Here is a 26,259-nt window from a genome sequence, read left to right as displayed (position 1 = left end):
AGTCGTGCTGGAAGCAAGCAATATGACTAGGTGACTTCTTAGGGTCCCTTCCAGCCAGTGATTCACCAGATCTAGAATTGAAGCTGGAATGGACCGTTATATTCCAGGCCAAATGTCTCATTTTGCAAGTAAGGAGAGTGCAGTCCATGGAGGTTAAGAGTCTGGGGTCCACTTGCAGCCGTGGAAGGAGCACAAGCTTTGAAGCTAGGCGCTCTGTGTCTGACCAGACTGGACCGGCCGCACGCTGCTTGCCCTGGAGTGAGGAAAGGGCAAGGCCGCTCTGCTCCTGCTGCCTCCGCCTCGTCCTGGCAGGCCGAGGACAGCACACCCCTGAAGGACTCGGGGCGACGTCACGAACTGCTCCATCAACGTGAAGCGGTTTGCTCAAGGTGGCCCTGGCTGAACGCTGTCGTGTGAGTCTCGTCACACGCTGCTGCCTTCTTGACGCTTCGCCAGGGCTCTGGTTGTTTCTTCTCATAAACCACACTAATTTGATCTCCACAAGCGTTCCTTTAAGCCCCTCGGTGCAGATTCAAACAGACCAGCTTGGAGGAAGCGCAGCCTTCCACCGCCTCGGGGTCATGGCCCTCTGACCTGGACCCAGAGCTGCCCGGGCCGGGACGCCCTTTCCCCGGAGCCCTCCCGCCGCTGCGGCCCAGGCTGGGTGCTGCGGGCGCTGCTTGCTGGTCTGTAGAGGACCGGTGGGCCACAGCCTGTACCCTGACCACTGGAAGAGGTCGGGGGTGAGTCACCAAGCTAAGTAACAGATACTGGCTCCTCCAAGCTCACACTGGACAGAGTTGGGAACTCGCTCAGCCACAAGAGCTGGCTCACTTGCCAGCTTGTGCAGGCACAGAGGAGAGGCAGGAGACGGCAGCCGGGCCCCGGGGATGACGCATGGACCTCCGAGGGCTCTACGCGCCCACCCCACCGCTGCTGGAGCCTGGAAAGGGCGTCCACGCCCCTCGGCTGATCAGGAGGTGAGGCGCCCTTGGCAGGTGGGCCGGCGCCAGCTCCGCACTCTCCCCAGGGAGCGTGCGTTCTGCCACTGCGACCACCGGCCCGTGGGGCCCCAGGGCTACCTAGACCTGCCCCTTTCCTCCCTGACGGCCCCCACACTTGACACGGGGCGCCTCCCTCCTCATCAGAGAGAGCCAAGCCTCTTCTCAGACAACGTGTCCACCCCGTGAGGAGCCCCGCAGAGAAATCATATGTCCCCTGCTTTCTGAAGCATGAAAACGATCATGTTTAAGGAATAATGCTGAGGTCAGGCCAATAAGAAACAGACAGTATAGCTCTTTTGCTCTAAGCAATAAAAGAGCAAAAAATGGGGAAAATCCCGTGAGCTAGCTCAGCCAACAATTTCCATGTTGAAAAAAAAGTTAAAAGTCCAAGCTAGAGCCAAGTGGATACATTTTCTTTACCCTACACTTCAGGCGCCCATAACCTTCCTTTTAAATCATCTCCAAGCAGCCCCAAGTCACGCCAGCCGCAAAGCATGAGGTGGCTTGGGTCTCGCGGCAGTGGAATGCTCTGCAGCACACAGGCCGCTTCCCGGGCGCCGGGGGGAGCCCCCAAACCCACGAGGCTGAGAGCACGCATGACATCAGAGCTCAACCATCCAGAAAGGGGCTGCTCAGGCCTCAAACCACAGAGGGCAGATAAAGCAGGGAACGGCCTTGCTTAGGAAAACATCCGCGAAAACAGCAGGCAGCTGGCAGAGGCAAGCAACCTATCCTTCAATTTATAGCTAGAGATCAAGAGCAGCCCAGTAATGTGAGATATCCACTATTCAATTCATGATTAACTGACAAGGCACCAAGCGCATCCTGGGCATAATCGAAGCCACGGCGACTGCCATCTGCCTTCACCGCAGGGGACCAGGGCTGTATTCTGCAAGCGCCACTGCAGCTTTCGCTCGTTTATTTATTTATTGTTTTTAAAGGATGAGTTCAAAGAGTCAACTATATAGTGTTTGAAGGGCTGGCAAATGTATTGGATGTGCCTCTGGACACCTCAGAGGAACAATGTTCAATAGGTATTGGTAAAGCATGATTAAAACTCAAGGAGAAAAAAAAAATGGTCCAAATAAAAATGCTATTTTTTTTTTCATTTATTTTTATTAGTTGGAGGCTAATTACTTTACAGCATTGCAGTGGTTTTCACCATACATTGACCTGAATCAGCCATGGATTTACATGTGTTCCCCATCCTGATCCCCCTCCCACCTCCCTCCCCATTCCATCCCTCTGGGTCATCCCAGTGCACCAGCCCCAAGCACTTGTCTCATGCATCCAACCTGGATTGGCGATCTGTTTCACACTTGATAATATACATGTTTCAATGCTATTCTCTCAGATCATCCCACTCCTGCCTTCTCCCATAGAGTCCAAAAGTCTGTTCTATACATCTGCATCTCTTTTTCTGCCTTGCATATAGGGTTATTGTTACTATCTTTCTAAATTCCATATATATGCATTAGTATACTGTATTGGTGTTTATCTTTCTGGCTTACTTCACTCTGTATAATGGGCTCCAGTTTTATCCATCTCATTAGAACTGATTCAAATGTATTCTTTTTAATGGCTGAGTAATATTCCATTGTGTATATGTACCATAGCTGTGGAGAAAAGGGAACCCTCTTACACTGTTGGTGGGGATGCAAACTAGTACAGCCACTATGGAGAACAGTGTGGAGATTCCTTAAAAAACTGGAACCAGAACTGCCATATGACCCAGCAATCCCACTCCTGGGCATACACACCGAGGAAACCAGATCTGAAAGAGACACGTGCACCTCAATGTTCATCGCAGCACTGTTTATAATAGCCAGGACATGGAAGCAACCTAGATGCCCATCAGCAGATGAATGGATAAGAAAGCTATGATACATATACACAATGGAATATTACTCAGCCATTAAAAAGAATACATTTGAATCAGTTCTAATGAGATGAATGAAACTGGAGCCTATTATACAGAGTGAAATAAATCAAAAGAAAAACACCAATACAGCACACTAACACATATATATGGAATTTAGAAAGATGTCAACGATAACCCTATATGCGAGACAGAAAAAGAGACACAGATATGTAGAACAGAATTTTGGACTCTGTGGGAGAAGGCGAGGGTGGGATGATCCGAGAGCATAGCATTGAAACAAATATATTATATGTGAAACAGATCGCCAGTCCAGGTTGGATGCATGAGACGGGTGCTCAGGGCTGGTGCACTGGGACGACCCAGAGGGATGGGATGGGGAGGGAGGTGGGAGGGGGGATCGGGATGGGGAACACATGTAAATCCATGGCTGATTCATGTCAGTGTATGGCGAAAACCACTGCAATGCTGTAAAGTAATTAGCCTCAAATTAAAATAAATAAATTTTAAAAAAGAAATAATTGCAATATAAGAATATTAAATAATATAGCCTAAACAATTGCATTTCTGAGAAGAAATACAGGACAGAGATTTTAATGCTGAATTATTCATTGATTCTCAGGTTAAAGTCATGTATATTTTAGTTAAAATTGTAGTTGTATCAATGTTTTTGAGGAAAGAATTTTTCTCACAGCATCTTTAAGTGCTTGGTTCACTTGCTGGTTCCTTAAGGTGTAAATAAATGGATTCAGCATAGGAGCTACAGAAGTACTGAACGCAGTTACCGTTTTTGTCAAAGCAACCTCTTCTTTAGCTGAGGTTTTCACATACATGAGGATGCAGCTTCCATAAGACATAGAGACAACAATCACATGAGAGGAGCAGGTTGAAAAGGCCTTTTTTTCTTTATTGAGCCGAGGGGATTCTCAGAATTGTTCTGAGGATATAGGAGTAGGAGACGATTATTAGCATCAAGGTGGACATTAGAGTCAGCACAGCGTAAACAAAGCTCACGAGCTCCAGAGTGCTAGTGTCTGTGCAGGAGATTTGCAGTAAAGGGGCAGAATCACAGGGGAAGTGGTCAATGACATTGGAGTCACAGAAATCCCGCTGCTGCCCCATGATCAGTGGTGGAAAGATCACCAGGAATCCAGCCAGCCAAGAGCTGCCTACAGGCTGGTAGCAGATCTTGTTAACTCATGATGGTTGTATAATGCAGAGTTTCGCAGATAGCCAAAAAACCATCACAGGACATAGATGATAGTGAGAGGGTAACAGGCAGGAAGGCCAGGGTCTCCAAAGGGAGGAAATAGGCTGCAAGTGTCTCTTAAAATTCTGTGTTGCTATGATGACACCTGGTTCCACCTGAATTTAACTTTTCTCAAACCTTGAGCTAACCAATGCATTGTTCTTATGGAAATGGTTTTCTTAAGCTATGCTAATGAAACTATGTATTTGCTTTGGAATTTGCCTTTCTTCAAAATGGTTCCACCTAAGACTAAACTTTTTTTTTCTTTTCTCAGACCCTGGGCTAATAGCAGCTCAACAAATCAGTGTTCACATCAATTGTTTTATGGCTGGGGGATGACGCACCTTGTACCATCCCATCTAAAATATGCATACTGTCGGAGAGGGGCCTGGTGAAACTCCTTCAGCCTTGTCTGATTAATAACTCTCTAACAGACATGAAACAGCTTGCTAAAACTAGCAGGGGGCCACTCTCTGTCCCCCTTCTGATGTCTATGTCAGAAACTTTCTCTGTCCTTTTCACTTTAATAAAACTCTGCTACACAAAAGCTCTTCAGTGATCAAGCCTGGTCTCTGGTCCTGAAGCTAAATCTTCTCTTCTGGAGATCACGAATACAACACCATTCACCGTAAGCTATCAATAGGAGAAAAAACTGCGTTGATCCAAATAGGATCAAGAAAAAGAGCTGAACTGCATAAGCATTATAGGAAATAGATTTGTCTCCAGTTAGACTGCTCATCAAAAATCCTGAGATACAGACAGAAGTAAAAGAGATTTCTAAGAAGGAGAAATTCCTGAGGAAAAAATACACCGGAGTCTTCAAGTGGGAATCTAGCAGTGTAAGAATGATGATAGTCAGATTTCCACTAACACTCAGCACATATGTGAGAAGTAAAAAGCAGAAAATCACCACTTGCATTTCTGGATTATCAGTCAAACCCAGGAGGATGAACTCTGTCACTGATGAACTGTTTCTCGTTTTGTTGATTTGACAAATCTTGTGGCAATGAAAAGTACCTGAGATTCTACATGTACATTCTACACTTCTTCCAGTTTCATTATACACATAACGGGTATGTCTTCTGTTTAATTTCAGTCGTATCACTCTGCATATGTCCTCTGATTCCTTGATACGTGTTCACTCTGCCTTTGCTGCTTACAATTGTTAGTTGGGAAATCTAGTGACTGACGTGAGCTCTTCTCATGCTTCAATGTTGAGCTAATATATAGAGAATATTACTCTCTTTTTTATTCAAGTTTTTAGGATTAAAAGTACTGACTGATGATGTAAAGGACTGGTCAACCTAAGCCTAATTAATATTTCTCAGCGACATTCTGAATTCTCTCTGAGAAAATAGCCAATCATACACTTAATTGTTCAATATTACCTGTTTCTTATAAAATTAGAGTTATCCAAGTGTTGTGTTCAAATATTTATGTATATTAAAATGACTTATATAAATAGCATAACATATTTTGTAACCAAATAGTTATTTCATTATCACATATTAATGAGGCTTCTGAACTGCTAAATTACCTTGTTCATTACATTAACATGAAAATTCAATTTAGTGTTTTTTACTTGATTGTTTCAAAATGCCTAACAATTTATTTTGTAAATATACCAAAATGATGGGGACATCAAGCAACACTTCACAAAATATTATAGTGATATAAGAATCCTTCAACAATGCATTTAGATGCGAAATACACAAATAGTTTATGTGTAGAGTCTAAACCTACCCCAGACACCCACACCAAGAGTATGCACATGTCTTTCTAAAGTATAAATATAAATTAAGAAAAGCAACCTATGCTGCACCTATTTCTACTAATTGATCATAAATCACCATTTAAAGTTCTCAACTATTTAGATTATCAATATAGGTATTAATATGTATGTATATATATGTGTATACATATATATTCATGCATATGAGAGATAGCAGAGAATCAATGGTATATAAAATATAAAAGTTGAGAATACTTATTTTCAAATGCTTGATGGTTAGACTTAGATATTAAAAGTGATATATTTGATTCTGTTAAATCAGAAGTGATAGATATATTTCCTTCCCTCCAACAGAGCTATAAATCCCTCATAAATATCTTTTTATTCCATCTCCAAATACCTAATGAAATATTTTCCACATATCTTTTCCCAACGTTGTCCAAAAACCTGGAATCTTGAAATATTTCACCTGTCATATTGACATAAATCTCTAGATGAAAGAAGTTTGCTTCTACTAATGAAATAAATCTTTGAGAATATTTCTTTAATAGGCCTCTCTGATATTTTGAGGTAAGTGGACATATCCATTTATTTTCCTTTGAAAAGGAGTAAACTTACCACCTTTAATGTGCTTTGCTACATATAACTTCATAAATATTCCTTGAGGCAAATTTTTAATGACTTTTGGGATAAACAGTAATAGGGCACTAATGAATAACATACAAGATCTGCTTTGGCAATCGTGTTTTAATTGATTGGTCATGGGACCTATGGTGCAGGGGAAGTTTGAGGAAATCATGCAGCTGAATGTTAGCCAATATTTGAGGAGAACTGAGGCTGAGCAAACCGGCATTCTCTGATTTTTATTTTCATATAATCTAAGCATGATTCTTAAATGGTGTGCAGAAATCTGTTTAATGTGAAAAAAATAAGGCACAGAATGATTAAAGAAAAACACAAAGTTCCATGGGCTGTGAAATGTTAAAATTACAAGGACTTTTTGAGATAGAGCATTCTAGCAAATATTTCTTTAGAATGAATTTGCCATTCAATACTTGAGCAAAGTCACTAAAATTAGAAGCACATCAGATTTCACTTTTACATTTACTTATTCCTTCTGACTTCTGAGTATGAAATCCAAGACACATTTATATAAAGAATATATATGTAATGTATATCAAAACTATTCTTCACGGGGTCACAAAGAGTTGAACAGCACTGAGTGAGTAATCACACAGACACATCGCTATTCTTTCCAGGTGAGCACATGAAGTGGAGTTTATCCCACAGTGACCAAATTCAGTGTTAGAAATATGCATCAGTGTGATATCTTCTTAATGAACATATCACATAAGTAAAATCTATTTCAATAACTTTTTTTACAATCAATAATAGCATTTTAGTATTAGAAGTCTAATCGATATAAGTAATTAAAATATATCACAGTCACAGTGTCAAATATAACAAATAAAAACATCACAACGTGTATCTTTTCACTTCAAAGAACTTTTGTTGCTTTCATGTGATCTTGAAGTGTATATTTATTTTGAAATATTTACCTTCACTGGTAAGTACTCTTAACAAATTATAATACAAATTGTTGATACATCTTTAAACACATCTAATTTTGGAAATTTGCCCTTGGCACTTAGTAATATATTGTTAGTTCCCTTGTCACAAAGTAATATTTAAGCACTCAAAGTGAGCATACGCATTGATATCAGTTACATAGTTGAAAACCATTTTATGTTCAGTTGCTCAGTTGTGTTGGTCTCTGTGACCCCAGCAACTGCAGCATGCCAGGTTTCCCTGTCCTTCACCATCTCCTGGAACTTGCTCAAACTCCATAATCAATCAAATTATTACTTTGGGGTATTATGAATGATCAAAAATTTCTAAAATTAAATCATATATTAGAGTAAGCCACACACATACATTTTCATGTAATTGTTCTATTTCGTTTTGTATGTAGATTCTGCAAATGAAATTACTTTTCCTCCTTAAAATTTTCATACACATTTCTATACAACTGTTTGTGTTTATCTCATATATTTATAAAAATGATTATTTTACCATAAGCTCAATGCTACAGGACAGTTTAAATTCATATCAATGTTGTAAAGAAAAAAAATATCTGGGTGTTTGTTCCTGAATGTATATTCTATTTTGGTAATATATTATTGATTTCATAATTTTAATTAAGGTTGTTTACCCTTCAGTGTGATGCTTACCCAAGCCATGTCTTCATGATGAAATTAGAATATGAAATATAAGGCCCCAAGTACTTGGTAGAAGTGGCTTATTCATACTGTTAGAGCTCGTTATTGTAAAATAGAATTTTATGGTAATCTGAGAAAAAAAATGATAAAAAAGAGATACACAGAAAAAGAGAAATATCGTAAACATTTAGTTCTAAGGGGTAAACTGAGAAATAAAGCACTAAATAAGGGAAGAGAGAAGAAATAAATGTAGTTCTTCAATAAAAATCAAGACATTGAGAAGTTAGATAAATTTGTGCTCATCATCGGTTAGCCAGAGCTGGTTTTAGGGGAAGGACAGCCTCATCATATTATCTACTTCTCTGGTTAAAAGCAAACCATAGCAGCAAAAAAAAAAAAAAAAAGCAATTGTTGGTCCTTTAATGGACCGGAACCTGGTGGTTCGGAGTCCACCATAAGAAAGTAAGAGAGACAAAGAGGCTGATAACTCCTGGTTTACGCGGAAAGCCAATAGAGTCCTGTTCTTAGGGCTGGCTCTGCTGCACGTAGGCACCAGGCGCCCTCTCGAGTGGGTAAAGGCACAGTGCGCCTTCTCCAGAGGGTCTTAGAAGCTTGGGCAAGAAAGGGAGCTCAGCGGGCCTCCGCGCTCCAAGGAATTAGCCAGAAATAGAGGAGAGAGAGAGAGAGAGAAAGATAGAAAGAAAGAAGAGAAAGAAAGAAAGACACGGGGACTCAAGCTCTGATGGAGCAAAGGTGTTTTAATCAACATGGCGTGGGCATATATACTGTCTTAAAGGTGGTTATTCTCAGCAAAGACAAAGATTAAAATTCCAGACTTACAAAACATAAGATGATCCCTATCAAAGAGAGAGTTGCAAACAATCACCTTTTCATAAGAAGGAGGAGGGTACTTATCACTGTAATGAGAAATGCCTGATTCCTCAGCCCCGGGAAAGGCATGCCTCTCCTCTTAATTCCTGAATATTCAGGAATCAATAAGGGCCAGAGGGTTCCTGACAGGTCCAAAACAGCACACAGGAAGCCTCTTGTTAAATGCTTCCTGACAAGCAATGATACTCATTTCCTATACCAATCTGTTTTCAAAAGTACTTAGTTTCATTAGGATATGGTTGCTAAGAATGTGGCTACCTCTACAAGAAAATTTCAGCCACTGAAAACTTTTTTTAATTAATTTAATTTATTTTTATTTATTTTTGACTGTGCTGGGTCTTTGTTGCTGAGCGTGGGCTTTTCTCTAGCTGGGGCAGGCGGGGAATACTCTTTGTTGCAGTGTCCCGGCTTCTTACCACGATGTTTTCTCTTGAACAGAGCACAGGCCTTAGGCACTTGAGTTTCAGTAGCTACTGCCCCCGGGCTCAGTAGCTGTGGTGCAGGGGCTTAGTGGCTCCAGGGCAAGTGGGATCTTCCTGAACCAGGATTCGAACCTGTGTCCTCTGCATTGACAGATGGATTTTTAAACAATGGAACACCAGGAAAGTCCCTGAAACCTTTTTAAAGGGATTCATTCGCACTGGCTTTTACTACATGATATCTTTTGACTCTGGTAAGATTGCAAGTCTGATGAAACGTGACACTTGGACAAGGCACAGGGCCAATTCTTTGCTTTCATAAATCTATCTGGTCTATTTAATCCTTTTAAGAGTATCTGTTGGTGGCTGTTACCTTAGGAAGTGCTTCTATCTCTGGAGGTAAACATGTTTTCCATACAACCAAACTGGCAAAATGAAGTTGGCTGAAATAAAATCGAGTAGTTACTCCAAAACTACTTCCTTCTCATTGTCAAGCAGGATTTTCTGCCATCTGCACCTACATCTCAATTGACAATATGACCTAGACTATGTGACTGAAATTAATCACTATAACAATAATAATAATAAATGTTAACATTATCGCATCACTACTCATTTGCTAGCAGTTTTAGATGCTTGAACTATATGTAACATAACAAATCTATGAGTAAACAGAATTATTGACTTTTCTTTGCATGTGAAAAATTTGCAACCAAGAGAACTCAAGCTACAAATGGGAAAACTAGAGGCAAATCTAGACAACATAATTCTAGCTTATATATATATATATATATATTTAAGCAGCATCCTATGGCTATGAAACATAGTTCATGGTCAGGGATCAAAGAGATGATTCTTTGACCAACATCTACTCATAGGGGCATCAATCAACTTTCAACTGATACTTTATTGAAGTGAGTGACAGGTAGTCTTGCTTTTCATCATGAACTGAAAGGATGAACTGAAGTCTACAAGGGACTGTACTATCTATTATGTGATGAAGAACAATCTATTCTGGAAGAAGGAAACAAAACTGAATCATACGAAGATAGATCAAAATCTTTAACAGAGAAAAAGGGAAGCATTTGAGAGAAATGACGAGTAATAAATAGTCATGGGATAAGCAATTCTATCTTTCCAGTTCCTGAGTTAAGCAGAATTTTCTGGGATCCTACAAATCTTCCTGAGTTTTTTGTTCTAATTCTATTTCCCCCTTAACCTGATTTTACTTTTAATGTTTATTTGGCAAGCAATATAATCTTATGTAATATATTGGCCAAATCTTATCAAAGTTTATTAGAGATACCAATAGAGAAAAATTACTATAAGCTAGTATTTGCATGTATTAGCTAGTATTTGTATGTGTGAAGTAAGATCCTCATAATGGAAAATATTTCCAAGCCAAATACTGCCATCTCTGTATATAACTACCTTCTAGAAATCTGTTTACATGGTATTGCCATTTCTTTAAGTATTAGCTTTATAAAAGTTCTGTATTCAAGAAATTTTTATTAAATAAATAGTTTCTGCATTATTTTTCTTATTTAAATTCTCATACAATGAATTGCGAAAAACAAATATAAATATAGAAAAGTATTTTTCCATAACTAATCTGTTGTCCTGATGACAAATACATAGAATACTTAAAAATTTTTATGTAGAATGTAAGTAAAAAGTAAGTTAAATTTCGTGCTCAAAGTATTATTTTTCCACATTGTCTAACTCCTATATTACTTAGTTATTTCTACACCTATATGACTGAGTTTCCTCTATTTCACTTGATAAAAACCATTAAATGTAAAGTATGTGTAAATATATGTATATATATATATACACATATATATGATTGTATACACATAGAACACATATATACATATATGCAGGCTTCTAGAGACATAAGTATGTACTTCTGAATTTAGACATATATGAATTAATAGTAATTTTATTCTGCTCAAGTATTTTAGGTGGTGTTTGCTGCTGCTGCTAAGTCGCTTAGCAGTCATGTCCAACTCTGGGCGACCCAATGGACGGCAGCCCACCAGGCTCCCCCGTCCCTGGGATTCTCTAGGCAAGAACACTGGAGTGGGTTGCCATTTCCTTCTCCATTAGGTGGTGTTTAATGTCATGCATATTATTTGAAGTTAATAAATGGAGCTTCCCATGTGCCACTAGTGATAAAAAAAAAACCTGCCTGCCAATGCAGGAGTCTTAAGAGATGTGGGTTCGAACCCTGGGTCAGGAAGATCCCTTGGAAGAGGGCATGACAACCCACTCCAGTATTCTTTATGGAGAATCCCATGAACAGAGAAGTCTGGCGGGCTACAGTTTGCTGGGATGCAAAGAGTCGGACGTGAGTGAAGCGACTTAGCACTCACACATATGTTAATATATGAAGGGCCTTCAGTTCTAAATTTAAGTTTATAATATGAAATTGCATAAGAACATTCTGAAATGTTACTGTGGTAAAGTTCATACAAGGGAGATTTACAATAAGAACATTAAATTCAAAATAGCCTAAATAATGCTGTTTCTGTAAAGAAACAGAATAAGGCAGAAGCTATATCAGAAAAGATATTATTCATTGGTCCGTTAGTTAAAATTGTATTTGTTTTAGTTAAAATTTAAGTCAGGTCAGTGTTTTGAGAACAGCATCTTTCTCACTACATCCTTAACCGCTTGTTTCACCTGCCGGTTCCGTAAGGTGTAAATAAACGGATTGAGCATAGGAGCCACAGAGGTGTTGAGCATAGCTACTCCCTTTGTCAAAGCAACCCCTTCCTTCGCTGAGGTTTTCACATACATGAAGATGCAGCTTCCATAAGAGATTGAGACAACAGTCATATGGGAGGAGCAGGTTGAAAAGGCCTTTTTTCTTTGTTGAGCACAAGGGATTCTCAAAATTGTTCTGAGGATGTAGGAGTAAGAGAGGATTACTAACATCAAGGTGGACATGAGAGTCAGCACAGCTAAAACAAAGCTCATGAGCTCTAGCGTGCTGGTGTCTGTGCAGGAGATTTGCAGTAAAGGGGCAGAATCACAGGTGAAGTGGTCAATGACATTAGAGTCACAGAAATCCAGCCGCAGCCCTATGGTCAGTGGAGGAAAGATCACCAAGAATCCAGCCAGCCAAGAGCCACCTACAAGCTGGTAGCAGATCTTGTTATTCATGATGGTCGTATAATGCAGAGGTTTGCAGATAGCCACGTAACGATCATAGGACATAGATGCCAGGAGAAAGAACTCTGTTGAACCAAGAAGGATAAAGAAAAAGAGCTGAGCTGCACAAGCATTATAGGAAATAGATTTGTCTCCAGTTAGAATGCTCATCAAAAATCTAGGATTACAGACAGAAGTAAATGAGATTTCTAAGAAGGAGAAATTCCTGAGGAAAAAATACATGGGAGTCTTCAGATGGGAATCCAGCAGTGTAAGAATGATGATAGTCAGATTTCCAGCAACACTCAGCACATATGTGAGAAACAAAAAGAAAAAAATCACAGCTTGTATTTTGGGATCATCAGTCAGACCTAGAAGGATGAACTCTGTCACTGATGTTCTGTTTCTCATTTCTGGAGGCTGATTTTTGACAAATCTTACTGGCAGATACAAGACAGTAATAAATTGATTAGATACGCACAAATGTCTGCACCTGTTTTTCAAGTAATAATTTTATGTTCACAAAAACTTTCTGGACTTTTATACATCTTAGGAGTGCTTCTTTTGTTTAATATTAGTCTCATCTGTAGGATGTAATGTCCTCTGATCCTTACTGCATATCTATTGCGTCTTTATTTATTACTACTGTTACCTGGAAAATCTAGTGACTGAACATGAACTCTTCTCATGCTTCATTGTTAAGCTAAAATATAGAGGAAATTATGTTCTCAAGTTATCTTTTCCAGGCATAAAATTCTGACTGATAATGGAACTCAGTTATCAGTCTAAACTTAATTAATATTTCCTAGGGAAAATTCTGAATATTCTTTTGGAGAAGTAGTGACTACTACCTCTGTTAATTTATTTATTGCCCTTTTTAAAAAATACAGAGACCAGGTCATAGTAATATATTATAAACTTGTATTTATATTAAACTATGGTTTATATAATATTATCCATATTTTAAAACCCAGAAGTCCGTTCAATTTCCAGAAGTTAGAGTCTCTTAACCCTTACCTTTATTCTTGATTTCCTAAAAATATAACTTGTCATGATATGCAATTAATGTAGTGATTTTTAATAGATTGTTTAAAAGCTTCTAATAAGTTTTACAGATTGAGTTAATAGCTTAAACAATATATTTACAAATATGTTAATGAAGATCAGAAATACTCTTATATAAAATTAAGATATGAAATATGTAAACACTTTATATATATCATTTAGAACTATCTTGGACATCCAGGCCAAGAATATGTATCAAGTCTCTGTAAAGTGTGATTATACGAAAATTAAGGAAAATGTGGTGTGTTCTACACATTTCTGTTAATTGATAGAAATCACCATTTCAAATATCTTTGCATTTCAATTTATTGGTTTAACTACTAAATATATATGTTAAGATAATATACTATAATAATATTATATACACTGTATGTAATTATATGTATTAAAGAAGAAGAGAATCACAACAGAGAGTTATAATCAATGCTTTGTAATAAATAGAAGCATCAGATTAAAATAAACAATACTTACATATGGTGAAAAGACTGATGATTTATGTGACATATTGAGTACAAACTAATGTGCTCAATTATCATAAATCAAAAGATAAGTAGTGGTCTAATGCTTCATGGAGAAATAACTATTTTCCCTGTCTTTCCATAAATCTCTCTTTTCTTCCATAAAACCCTTCAAGTTTCAGGAGCTAAACAGCTAATGGAATAGTTTTCTCATACTTTTCTTCACCATTTTTCCCAAATATGGAATCCTGAACATATCCCACCTTATCCCATCTTAGCAGCAACATTTTCACGTGAAGGCTAAAAAGGAAGAACATTTGAGAACGCTTTTCAATAAGCTCTTCTGATATTTCACAGAAGGCCATTTCCATTTATTTTTCTTAGGAAAAAAGTAAACCTAGCCCATTTAAAGTGTTTTGTTACAGAAATACATATATATTTTTTTGGCTTCAGAAATAATCTTTGAGATAATTCCTTAATGACTTCTGGGAAAATAACAATAGGGCACTGATGAATCATGCACAAGATTAGCTTTGGTGGGTATCTTTTAATTGATATTATGGGGCCTGTGTCCCAGGAGAAGATTGAGATAATTATCCAGCAGAGTGATGATCAAGTATTTGGTAAGGTGGGAAGTGTAATGAAAATAAACTAACATTTTCTGACTATATTCTTATGATGGATATATCCTTCTTCACACTATATGGTATATGTTTAAAATATGAAAGCAAAACAGAAGACTATTAATGAAGAAAGACATGGTCTCATTGTGTATAAAACAACTTTAAAATTATTAAATCTTTGAGTTGCATCATTTCACCTATATTTCCTTAAGAAGTACTTCTACTTTCATCAATTGAGCTAAATAACTAGTATAGACCAAAATTAGAAACAACCGGAATTTCACCTTTATGTTTCTGTATTATTTCCCATGTACTGGTATAGAATCCAAGATACACTTTAATGTGTACCAAAACTGCTCTCACTAATGAGCAAATGGGGCACAGTTCATTCCACAGTGAGTAAATACAAAGTGGAAAAAGATAACTTCTTCAAAACAGCATCTTGTTGTTGAATACATCATATAAGTGAAAACTAAGATACTTAAATTACTTTTGTGCAACCAATAATGATACTTCAAAGCAGAACCTTAATTAATAGTTGAATTATTAGATATTTTATCACCACTGTAAGTATAAATATAATTATAGAAATGCAAAATTATGTTTTTCCATTTTAAAGAATTTGTCTTCATGTGATATGTACGTTACTTCAAGCACTTGATAATTAACAGGAAATTTTCATTTTAGGCAATAGTTAACCATTGGCTATGGGCTTCCCTGGTAGCTCAGTGGTAAAGAATATGCCTGCCAATGTAGGAGGCATAGGTTCAGTCCCTGGGTTGGCTTCGAACCCTGGGTCTGGTGTTTCACATTTGATTTTTTTTTTTAATTTTAATCTTTAATTAAACTTCACATTTAATTTCAATATTTCCATTCCTTCTAATAAATGGTGTGAGCTACTTAGTGACTGAAAACAGTAAAGGTGTGTGATTTATCTTTGAATTTCCCTTATTTGAGGACCAATAATTGTGTTCTCTGATCTTTACATATGCATGTTAAATAGGTGTGCAAGCATCTTGCACTGATTTTCAGTAATTTTATGGGCTAAGCTTTTTATGATTACCTACTTCTGACTATTCAATGTTAAAAATTTTCTGATGTTATGATATGGCCAAACAAAGGACACTGCATGTGATGTAAAAACAGTGATCCCTAAAATTTAGCAATAATAATTTCATTAATAATTAATATTTAATATTAGTCATAATTTCTGTTGACATCTCTCATTGGAAGAAATCACCCAGCAAACAGCTGCAGTCTCTCACAATTCCAGTTTATTGCCTAACAAGAACAGCATAACTTGGAAAAATATAGATAAATAGTTCTGATGAAGCAGAGCTGGGAGAAAGTGATATGGACAACATAAAATAATCCATTTTCACAGTACGGGATACTTTTTTATCAAATATTTTTAACAAAACTTATTTGTGTTTATTCAATTTATTTTTAATTTTTATTTTATATTGGAGTATAGTTGATTAACAATGTTCTGTTAGTTTCAGGTGTACATCACAGTGATTCAGTTATACGTATACATGAATCTATTCTTTTTCAAATTATTTTCCCATTTAGGTTACTGCAGAATACTGAGCAGAGTTCACTATGGTACACAGTAGGTCTTTGGTGGTTATCTTCTTTAAACATAGCAGTGTGTACATGTCCATCCCAAACAGTATCTACAATACGTTTTTCACCCTTTACAGATTTTGAATATCTGACTCAATAGAAAAGGAAATAAGAGTAGGGAGGAGACAGAGTGCTTTGGTAGAAATAATCATAAAGCATGGTTTTCTAAGCCTTGAATTTAGGTTCCATTCCATTCATTAACTGTGGGTTATTGTGAATTTTATCTTGAATCATTTATTCCTCATGTAGGATTTGAATAGCTATCTAGAGCTTTCTACTTGTCTTTTGAAATTAAAGACCAATATTAAAATCACACCTCAGAGTCTCCCTATATTTGCCAGCTGTGGAATAAATAATACATGGAGCTGGGAACAAATAGGGGGAAAAAAGTAACAAATACAGAGAAATACTTTTGGAAGTAGAAAAGTGAAATAAAAAAGGAGCTATAAAGTAACTATGAAATCTTTGACCACCCTATTTAATTTGAATTATGTCCTTCTCTCCTTACAGTATATCAGTTTTGTTCATATTATTTTTACTTACTAAAACACAAAATAATTTAATTTTCAATTATGTTGGCTGTTTGAAGTCTGTTCCTGCACTAGAAGTAAGCTCTGCAATATCAAGAGGTTTTGTCTGCTTTGTTCCCTTCTGTATATCAATCATCTAGATCAACTGTTTGTGTTTATGTGTGGTTTATTTGTGGTTTCAGCTACAGATTTCATAATGATTAGTGCTTGATTAATAATAATATTTTTTTGGTGAAGTCCTTCAGGACTTGTTTTACCTACTGATTCCTTAAGGTGTGGAGAAGGCAATGGCACCACACTCCGGTACTCTTGCCTGGAAAATCCCATGGATGGAGGAGCCTGGTAGGCTGCGGTCCATGGGGTCGCTAAGAGTCAGACACGACCGAGAGACTTCACTTTCACTTTTCTCTTTCATGCATTGGAGAAGGAAATGGCAACCCACTCCAGTGTTCTTGCCTGGAGAATCCCAGGGACGGGGGAGCCTGGTGGGCTGCCGTCTATGGGGTCGCACAGAGTCAGACACGACTGATGTGACTTAGCTTAGCTTACCTTCTTTAAGGTGTATATAAAGGGATTCAGCATGGGAGCAACAGAGGTATTAATTACGGCTACCCCTTTACTCAAAGCGACACCTTCTTTGACAGATGTCTTGACGTACATGAAAACACAACTCCTGTGAGAAATGGAACCACAATCATATGAACAAGTAGAGAAGGCCTTTTTCCTTTGCTGGGCAGAAGGGATCTTCAGAATTGTTCAAAGGATAAGTGTGTAAAAGAGAATCACCAAGGCTAAAGTTACCATGAGTGTGAATGCTGCTAAGAGAAATGCCATAAGTTCTAGACACTTTGTGTCTGTGCAAGCAATCAGTAGCATAGGAGAAGAGTCACAAGTGAAGTGATCAATGATGTTGGAATCAGAGAAATACAGCTGGAGGCCCATAATCAGGGTGGGCCGGGGAAGGGAAGATAATTAGGAAACCAGCCAGCCAGGAGCTGCTTACAAGTTGGTTGCAGACTCTGTTACTCATTATGGTTGTGTAATGTAGAGGTTTGCAGATAGCCACATTGCGATCATAGGACATCACTGCCAGAAGAAAAAACTCTGTGGAGGCCATTGTTTAAAAAAAAAAAACACTTGTGTCATGCAAGCATTATAGGAAATGATTGTGTCTCCTGTAGCAGGGCTGCTCAGAAACCTAGGAATATAGACCATGGTGAATGAAATTTCTAAGAAAGAGAAATTCCTGAGGAAGAAATACATAGGTGTCTTCAAACAAACACTGAATAGTGTTGACATGATGATGTTCATGTTTCCACTTACACTCAGTAAGTAGGTGAACAACATAAAGAAGAATATTACAACTTGTAACTCTGGGTCATCTTTATGTCCCAGAAGAATGAATTCTCTGATTGATGTTTTATTTGGCATGACTAAACTCTGAATCCTGCATTTCCGTAGGTAAAAATAAGAGTGGATATCAACTCCATATGTGATTTCAAATACATTTATAGAGCTCTTATTCTGTGCAAAGAACAATAAAACAAGCATTAATAAGAAGTGACAAAATTTTATCCATCAGAATAATGCAAATTCATATTAGAATTTGTCTAGTAAGGAAAAAATTATTCTGTGTTTAAAAACCTTAGAGTTTATCTCAGCTTTTGATAATTCCCTGTTGTATATTTTTGATTACTTATTAACACACAGAAAGTTGTTTTTCACAGTCATAAAAATGAGTAATAATGATAAATGCTTAGGGTATTTCATTGGGAAGTAGGTCATTGGGAAGGTTAAACAAGTTACTGAGTATATAGTATTTCTGAAAACATAATGTGCGTAAAATTCTACATGCTAATTTTGCTATTCAAAAATTTATTTTTGATTTGGAATGCATTCTTTTTCTAAATAAGTTGTGGTCTAGTCATAGTAAAAAGTTAAAGAGAAAATATTGTATTTATGAGCAATTCATTGAAATCAATTCTCTTTTGCCTTTATGCAAAATTAACTCTATTCACTCCTTTTTAATTAAAGGTGATGCAAGCGCAATATTAGCCCTTTGTTAGCCCAATGTGAGCCCATAAACAAAGTCACAGGGTAAAATTTCCTGTTGGACTCCTTAAATGTAGTCAATCATTAAACAATGAAAGGGATCATATTATTTCCTATAAGATTATATACTTATTTAAGAAAGTTATTGCATGACAACCTTTATCAAATTCTGCTTTCAAAAATAATAATTTGATAACTGTATTGTTTATTAAACTAGTTTTAGAGGATGTAATAGGGAAAGAAAGTATATTAGAAGGAAGATAGTAACAGCAATGATAACAGTAATTAATCATGCAACAAAGTATAATGAGTTTTATTATTAGTGTTATTATCAATATTATTCATATTATAACAAAGATGTAAACAGCCTTTTACTCTGTGCCAAAATGCTTTTGATTGGTCCTTTTGAGAGATTCATTATGCAGATGAGGGAATTGGCTGAAAAAATACTACCTGACTCCCTCCTCAGGCAAGTGTGACATATTTATGAGTTCAACTCTGACAAATTTACAAAGCTATAGGCAGAGAAAATAATGCAAGTATTGACAGAGTGCCTTCATGCTGCATTCTAAAAAGAGAGTAATTTTTAGAGATACATGATTTCAAAAAGGTAATTAATGATGTAGCAAGAAAAAACACACTCACTTTTATGATAGTTGTTGATGGAGCCCAGTCATGGTTTAAACCTGAATATTGTTCTGATTATCTATAATAGAAACATGATGTTTTAGGTAGAAAAGACTTCCTTCACTTTGACATATTTTATAAAAATAATTCACATTTGTGCACTCATTATTAAAAATTTAAATCTTTGGTTTGCATTTTCCTAGTCATAAACCAACCATTTCTCAGTCAAATACCCAATGTGTGATGATGAGAAAATCCAGTAAGCAAACTTCCAAAATATTTTTTGCAATTTAAATGTCATATGTTTTATGATTTTTCTGATATTGCTCAATGATATAGGTTTTCCAAAAAACTTTTCTCCAAAAGAAACTGACCCATTTAATATATTTTGAGTATACTGTTATAGAAGAGGTTTTTTGTTTGTTTTGTTTTGAAGGAAACATAAAGAAAACTTCTCTGGAGAAAGAAAAGCCAGTTCATCTACAATGCAATTAATTTTAGCTACAATTTTTAATAAGGTTCTTTTGGGAGCCATTAGGTATTGAAGGACTACAGAATTCTATCTATAATATTGGAGTTTGCCTGGAACAAAAGGAAAAATTGACAAAAAAATTATTTCTTGGTTATTTTTCAAATATTTTTCTGATCATCATTTTAAAAGAAGAGAGACTCTCATTGACTCTCTTGCAAATTTCTATAAAAAAAGTGAATATGAGGTCAAAATTCATGTGGAGGCTGGAAGAAATCACTTACCTATGTGATTCTATAGTACAAATAATGGTGAAAAGGTGTTTTTTGTTTTTGTTTTTCCTTTCTTTTTCAAATACAGCTGATGTTATCTTTGGAAAAGGTCATACATTTTTAATGAGAGATTTAATAAAGTATTCCAGATTTGTAAAAGTAATATTTTGCATTCTTGAATTTAGAATGGAACAGATAAAATGTGTCACCAAAGATTGGGAGTTTTAATTTTAATCTTAGTTAAAATTAATTAACATAATGTTTTCTAGGCTTCATTAATGGTGTCATGAGGATGCCAGACCACATGGTCTATGCTCTACCAAGCTAAAATAATAGCTGTTTACTTTGCATGATAAGGAGTATTTGTAGGGCTGAATGTAATGATTATGGTAAATAGGGCTATATTATCAGGCAGAGGTAAAGCAAAGATAACACCTAATAGCATGACTCTATCTGGAGGAGTTCAGTTCAGTTCAAATCAGTTACTCAGTTGTGTCCAACTCTATGACCCCATGGACTGCAGCACGCCAGGCTTCCCTGTCCATCACCAACTCCTGGAGTTTATTCAAACTCATGTCCACTGAGTCTGGAATGCCATTCAACCATTTCATCCTCTGTCATCCCCTTCTTCTCCCACCTTCAATTTTCCCCAGCATCAGGGGATGCTCTTTTCAAATGAGTCAGCTTTTCACATCAGCTGACCAAAGTATTGAAGTTTCAGCTTCAGCATCAGTCCTTCCAATGAACACTCAGGACTGATCTCCTTTAGAATGGATTGGTTGGATCTCCTTGCAGTCCAAGGGACTCTCAAGAGTCCTCCAACACCACAGTTCAGAAGCATCAATTCTTTGGTACTCAGCTTTCTTTATAGTCCAACTCTCATATCATACGTGACTACTGGAAAAACCATAGCCTTGACTAGACAGATCTTTGTTGGCAAAGAAATGTCTCTGCTTTTTGACCTGCTGTCTAGGCTTGTCATAGCTTTTCTTCCAAGGAGCAAAAGTCTTTTAATTTCATGGCTGCAGTCACCATCTGCCATGTTTTGGAGCCCCAGAAAAATAAAGTCAGCCACTGTTTCCATTGTTTCCCCATCTATTTGCCATGAAGTGAGAGGACCAGATGCCATGATCTTAGTTTTCTGAATGTTGAGCTTTAAGCCAACTTTTTCACTCTCCTCTTGAACTTTTATCAAGAGGCACTTAGTTATTCTTCACTTTCTGTCATAAGGGTGGTGTCATCTGCATATCTGAGGTTATTGATATTTCTCCCAGACATCTTGATTCCAGTTTGTGCTTCTTCCAGCCCAGTGTTTCTCATGATGTACTCTGCATATAAGTTAAATAAGCAGGGTGACAATATACAGCTTTGATGTACTCCTTTTCCTATTTGTAACCAGTCTGCTGTTCCACATCCAGTTCTAACTGTTGCTTCCTGACTTGCATATAGGTATCTCAAGAGGCAGATCAGGTGGTCTCGTATTTCCATCTCTTTCAGAATTTTCCACAGTTTATTGTGATCCATACAGTCAAAGGCTTTGGCATAGTCAATAAAGCAGAAATAGATGTTTTTCTGGAATTCTCTTGCTTTTTCAATGATCCAGCAGATGCCAATTTGATCTCTGGTTCCTCTGCCTTTTCTAAATCCAGCTTGAACATCTGGAAGTTCATGTTTCATGTATTGCTGAAGCCTGGCTTGGAGAATTTTGAGCAATACTTTACTAGCATGTGAGGTGAGTGCAATCTTGTGGTAGTTTGAGCATTCTTTGAGATTGCCTTTCTCTGGGATTGCAATGAAAACTGACCTTTCCCAGTCCTGTGGCCACTACTGAGGTTTCCAAATTTGCTGGCATATTGAGTGCAGCACTTTCACAGCATCATCTTTTAGGATTTAAAATAGCTCAACTGGAATTCCAGCACCTCCAGTAGCTTTGTTCGTAGTGATGCTTTCTAAGGCCCACTTGACTTCACATTCCAGGATGTCTGGCTCTAGGTGGGTGATCACACCACTGTGATTAACTGGGTCATGAAGATCTTTTTTGTACAGTTCTTCTGTGTATTCTTGCCACCTCTTCTTAATATCTTCTGCTTCTGTTAGCTAGGAGAGATAAGAAAGCCTGTTGTTCATTATTGTTGTGTAATGCAATGGCTTACAGATAGCCACATAACAATCATAGGGCATGACAGTCAAAAGGAAAAATTCTGTTGAACCAAGGAATATGAAGAAACTGTCCTGGGCCATGCAAGAATTATACGAAATGGTCATATCCCCTGTTACAATTCTGACCAGAAATCTAGGAATACAAACTTCATGAATGAGATTTCTAGTAAAGAGAAATTCCAAAGGAAGAAATACATGGGTGTTTTGAGCTATGAGTCTACCAGAGTAAAGGTGATTATTTTCAAGTTTCCACTTATGCTCAGTATGTATGTACAAAATAGAAATAGAAAAATCAAAACATTTAGCTCTGGATCATCTGTTAATCCCAGAAGAATGAATGCTTTCACAGAGGTGTGATTTTTCATTTCTTATTGCTTACTTTTTCCTGGTCTGTAAATACAAACATGAAACATGATTTAGTGAGTATAGGATTCCTTTTTTCTAACCTCTGCTTGTTTAAGAAATGTATAATATAATGGATCAATAAATTAGCCACTTAGTGTTACCACCACTTTTGAAACCAAGTCTAAGCCATGACTAGAAAACTTACATCATTAGATCATTCTCCTTTTAATATTGAGTGAGTCCCTTGAAAGGACTAATAATCATGTTTGTATAAGAAAAATATGTTTATCACATGTAGTTAACTTTCTTTTCAGAGTTTGATCGTATGGGTAAAAAAGTTACATAAAATATTATAGAATGTTCTAATGTTCATTAAATCACCACATATATAATGATTTTTCAGAAAATGAAACATTGTGAAATTTGTCTTTAAGAGTTATTTTCCATATTTTTAAATGTTCATGTCATTCTGGCTACATAATTAATAACTTACCAAAAGATCAGAGTCATAAAAATTAATATGCATATATTCCTAAATAAACAAACTCAGAACCTAAGGTTTTTATTTTCTGAGTTAAACAATGATCTATTACTTTTAAGAATAGATTCTTACAAGCAAAGTTAATTAATCTAAGTATAAATTGATTAGAAAATGGGAAAAATAAATGAAGTGAGAAGAGAAAAATATACTTAAATTATATAATCCCATGTGGTAGCAATTTGACTGTTCAAACCCAAGTAATCTGTTGCTTTAATTTGAGTGTTGGTGTGGAATCTTTACTTATGGAGTGTTTTATAGACGTCTCAACATGTTTGTTTCTGGCTTTGATTTTCCTATGCAATGACATACTTACATAGTGTGTTTGTGGAATTTGGCAGTATTATTCTGGTTGTGTAGAGTGAGATGAACATACTGAAGGACAAATCCAGCAGAAAATTTATTCCTGAGGTTGATGAGGCCCTAACAGAAAAGTGACATAGTCCCAGGTGCTGGTAGAAGGTGTTACACCCAGAAGACAAGCAAAGAGTTCAAGAGGTCGCTCAGGAGAGGGTTGGTGACACGGTGGCAGAGGTTCTGTGGCAGTCCCACGTAGTCAATTCATGTTGAGTCTGAAAGGATGAGACTCGGGTAGTACTGTGAGATTTTTTTCACTGAGTAAGAGTGTCTCTGGTACTGGCTTGTTGTTTAGGTTAGAAGCGCTAGAAATGGGAGAAGGTAGCAGAGAAACGTACCTTTGTTCTAAGTGTTTAACTAGTTGCACAGCAGAACTAGAGACCAAGATTTCCTGGAATGTGGGTCAGACTCTCAGAAAACTAAATAGACGATAGAAAAAGGGAAAGGAAAAGAAGAAAGTGGGATCAGAGCAGTAGTCACTTCGGTGAAACAGGCAAATAAAGAGGATAAAGGTATATGATTTTCTGGTTAATAAAGTGAAGCTCTTAGTTCCGAAGGAGCAAGCTCAAACTAATCTAGAAATATAATATCTTACCTGGCTCTCAGTAACCTTTGTGAAAGAAAGATAGTTTAAATTTTGCTTACCTTCCAGGGAGAAGACTAGATTGACTAACTAGTGCTTCCAAAACAAAAAGATTGTTTTTTTTTTCCTCAAAATAGTCACAGGGGATTGTTGCAGTGAAATAGAATTCAAATGTCTCTGGAGAGTGATGGTGTAATTCAGTTCAGTTCAGTTGCTCAGTCATATCTGACTCTTTGTGACCCCATGAATCGCAGCACACCAGGCCTCCCTGTCCATCACAAACTCCCGGAGTTTACTCAGACTCATGTCCATTGAGTCAGTGATGCCATCCAGCCATCTCATCCTCTGTCATCCCCTTCTCCTCCTGCCCCCAATCCCTCCCAGCATCAGGGTCTTTTCCAGTGAGTCAGCTCTTCGCATGAAGTGGCCAAAGTACTGGAGTTTCAGCTTCAGCCTCAGTCCTTGCAATGAACACCCAGGACTGATCTCCTTTAGGATGGACTGGTTGGATCTCCTTGCAGTCCAAGGGACTCTCAAGAGTCTTCTCCAACACCACAGTTCAAAAGCGTCAATTCTTCGGCACTCAACTTTCTTCACAGTTCAACTCTCACATCCATACATGACCACAGGGAAAACCATAGCCTTGACTAGACAGACCTTTGTTGGCAAAGTAATGTCTCTGCTTTTTAATATGCTATCTAGGTTGGTCATAACTTTCCTTCCAAGGAGTAAGCCTCTTTTAATTTCATGGCTGCAGTCACCATCTGCAGTGATTTTGAAGCCCCCAAAAATAAAGTCTGACACTGTCTCCACTATTCCCCATTTATTTCTCATGAAGTGAGAGGACCAGATGCCATGATCTTAGTTTTCTGAATGTTGAGCTTTAAGCCAACTTTTTCACTCTCCTCTTGAAATTTTATCAAGAGGCTCTTCAGTTCTTCACTTTCTGCCATAAGGGTGCTATCATCTGCATGTCTGAGGTTATTGATATTTCTCCCAGCCATCTTGATTCCAGCTTGTGCTTCTTCCAGCCCAGTGTTTCTCATGATGTACTCGGCATATAAGTTAAATAAGCAGGGTGACAATATACAGCCTTGATGTACTCCTTTTCCTATTTGGAACCAGTCTGTTGTTCCATGTCCAGTTCCAACTGTTACTTCCTGACTTGCATATAGGTTTCTCAAGAGGCAGATCAGGTGGTCTCGTATTTCCATCTCTTTCAGAATTTTCCACAGTTTATTGTGATCCACACAGTCAAAGGCTTTGGCATAGTCAATAAAGCAGAAATATATGTTTTTCTGGAACTCTCTTGCTTTTTCAATGATCCAGCAGATGGTGTGATTAGTTCACCCTAATTTTAGCTGAATAATTTAAATTAGGTGTTCATGGGGAATAATTAAAAAATAATAAATAAAAATAAAAAATAATTAAAGTAATTAAAAATTTTTTTAAAAAAGAAAAGACAACAGCAAGGAATTAGCAACCTTTGAAATTTTGGATTTCATATTACCCATGTTATTTTACTTTTCTTGAAATAAATGTTAGCTGAGGCGATATATTTCAATGACTGTAAACTTGTGAAGAAGCAGAAAATAGCAAGAGGAAAGTGCTACCAGTAGCTTTCATGTGCTATTCAAATGTTTTACTTTCTATAAAATTATTCAGATTCTTTTCTGTAGGTAATTTGTGTATTCCTTCTCCTGTATTAATGTGTTCAATTATTTATTTAAATCACTATGAATTCATGAATATTTATTTAATAGTTCGAATTATATCCAATGCTAATTTATTTTGTTGTTAGATTTTTTACAGCTTTGGCCATTGGGAGTGCTCTCAATTGGCTACTGCTTCCTTTGACCTACTGTTCTCTTAGTGCTTTAAAAAGTCACTTCTTTATTTTCCATCATTAGCTACTGGATCATCTTGTATATTCCTTACCATAGCCCTTGAGTTAGGTATTTCTTCAGTGATGCCTGAATACGTTTATTGGAGAATGGCATTAGAA

General features: G+C 37.1%; 1 protein-coding gene and 2 pseudogenes across 1 annotated transcript; all 3 read right to left on the bottom strand.

Annotated features, from left to right (window-relative positions):
• Nucleotides 1-3,527: 3,527 nt before the first annotated feature.
• LOC133043163 (olfactory receptor 6C76-like) lies at nucleotides 3,528-8,104 on the bottom strand (annotated as a pseudogene).
• A 3,920-nt stretch (nucleotides 8,105-12,024) lies between these two features.
• Nucleotides 12,025-12,960, bottom strand: LOC133043162 (olfactory receptor 6C76). The gene has a single exon (XM_061124003.1). The coding sequence runs from the start codon at nucleotides 12,958-12,960 to the stop codon at nucleotides 12,025-12,027; it is 936 nt and encodes a 311-aa protein (XP_060979986.1).
• Nucleotides 12,961-13,018: 58 nt separating this feature from the next.
• LOC133043161 (olfactory receptor 6C65-like) lies at nucleotides 13,019-22,796 on the bottom strand (annotated as a pseudogene).
• Between the last annotated feature and the right edge of the window lie 3,463 nt (nucleotides 22,797-26,259).

Source organism: Dama dama, chromosome 22 (genome assembly GCF_033118175.1).
Source record: "Dama dama isolate Ldn47 chromosome 22, ASM3311817v1, whole genome shotgun sequence".
Taxonomy (NCBI): Eukaryota; Metazoa; Chordata; class Mammalia; order Artiodactyla; family Cervidae; genus Dama; species Dama dama.
This window is presented reverse-complemented; position numbering and strand designations above follow the sequence as displayed.

Bases quoted from the DNA above. Each gene is read 5' to 3' on its own strand.
- LOC133043162 (XM_061124003.1), bottom strand. From the start codon at position 12,960: ATGAGAAACAGAACATCAGTGACAGAGTTCATCCTTCTAGGTCTGACT.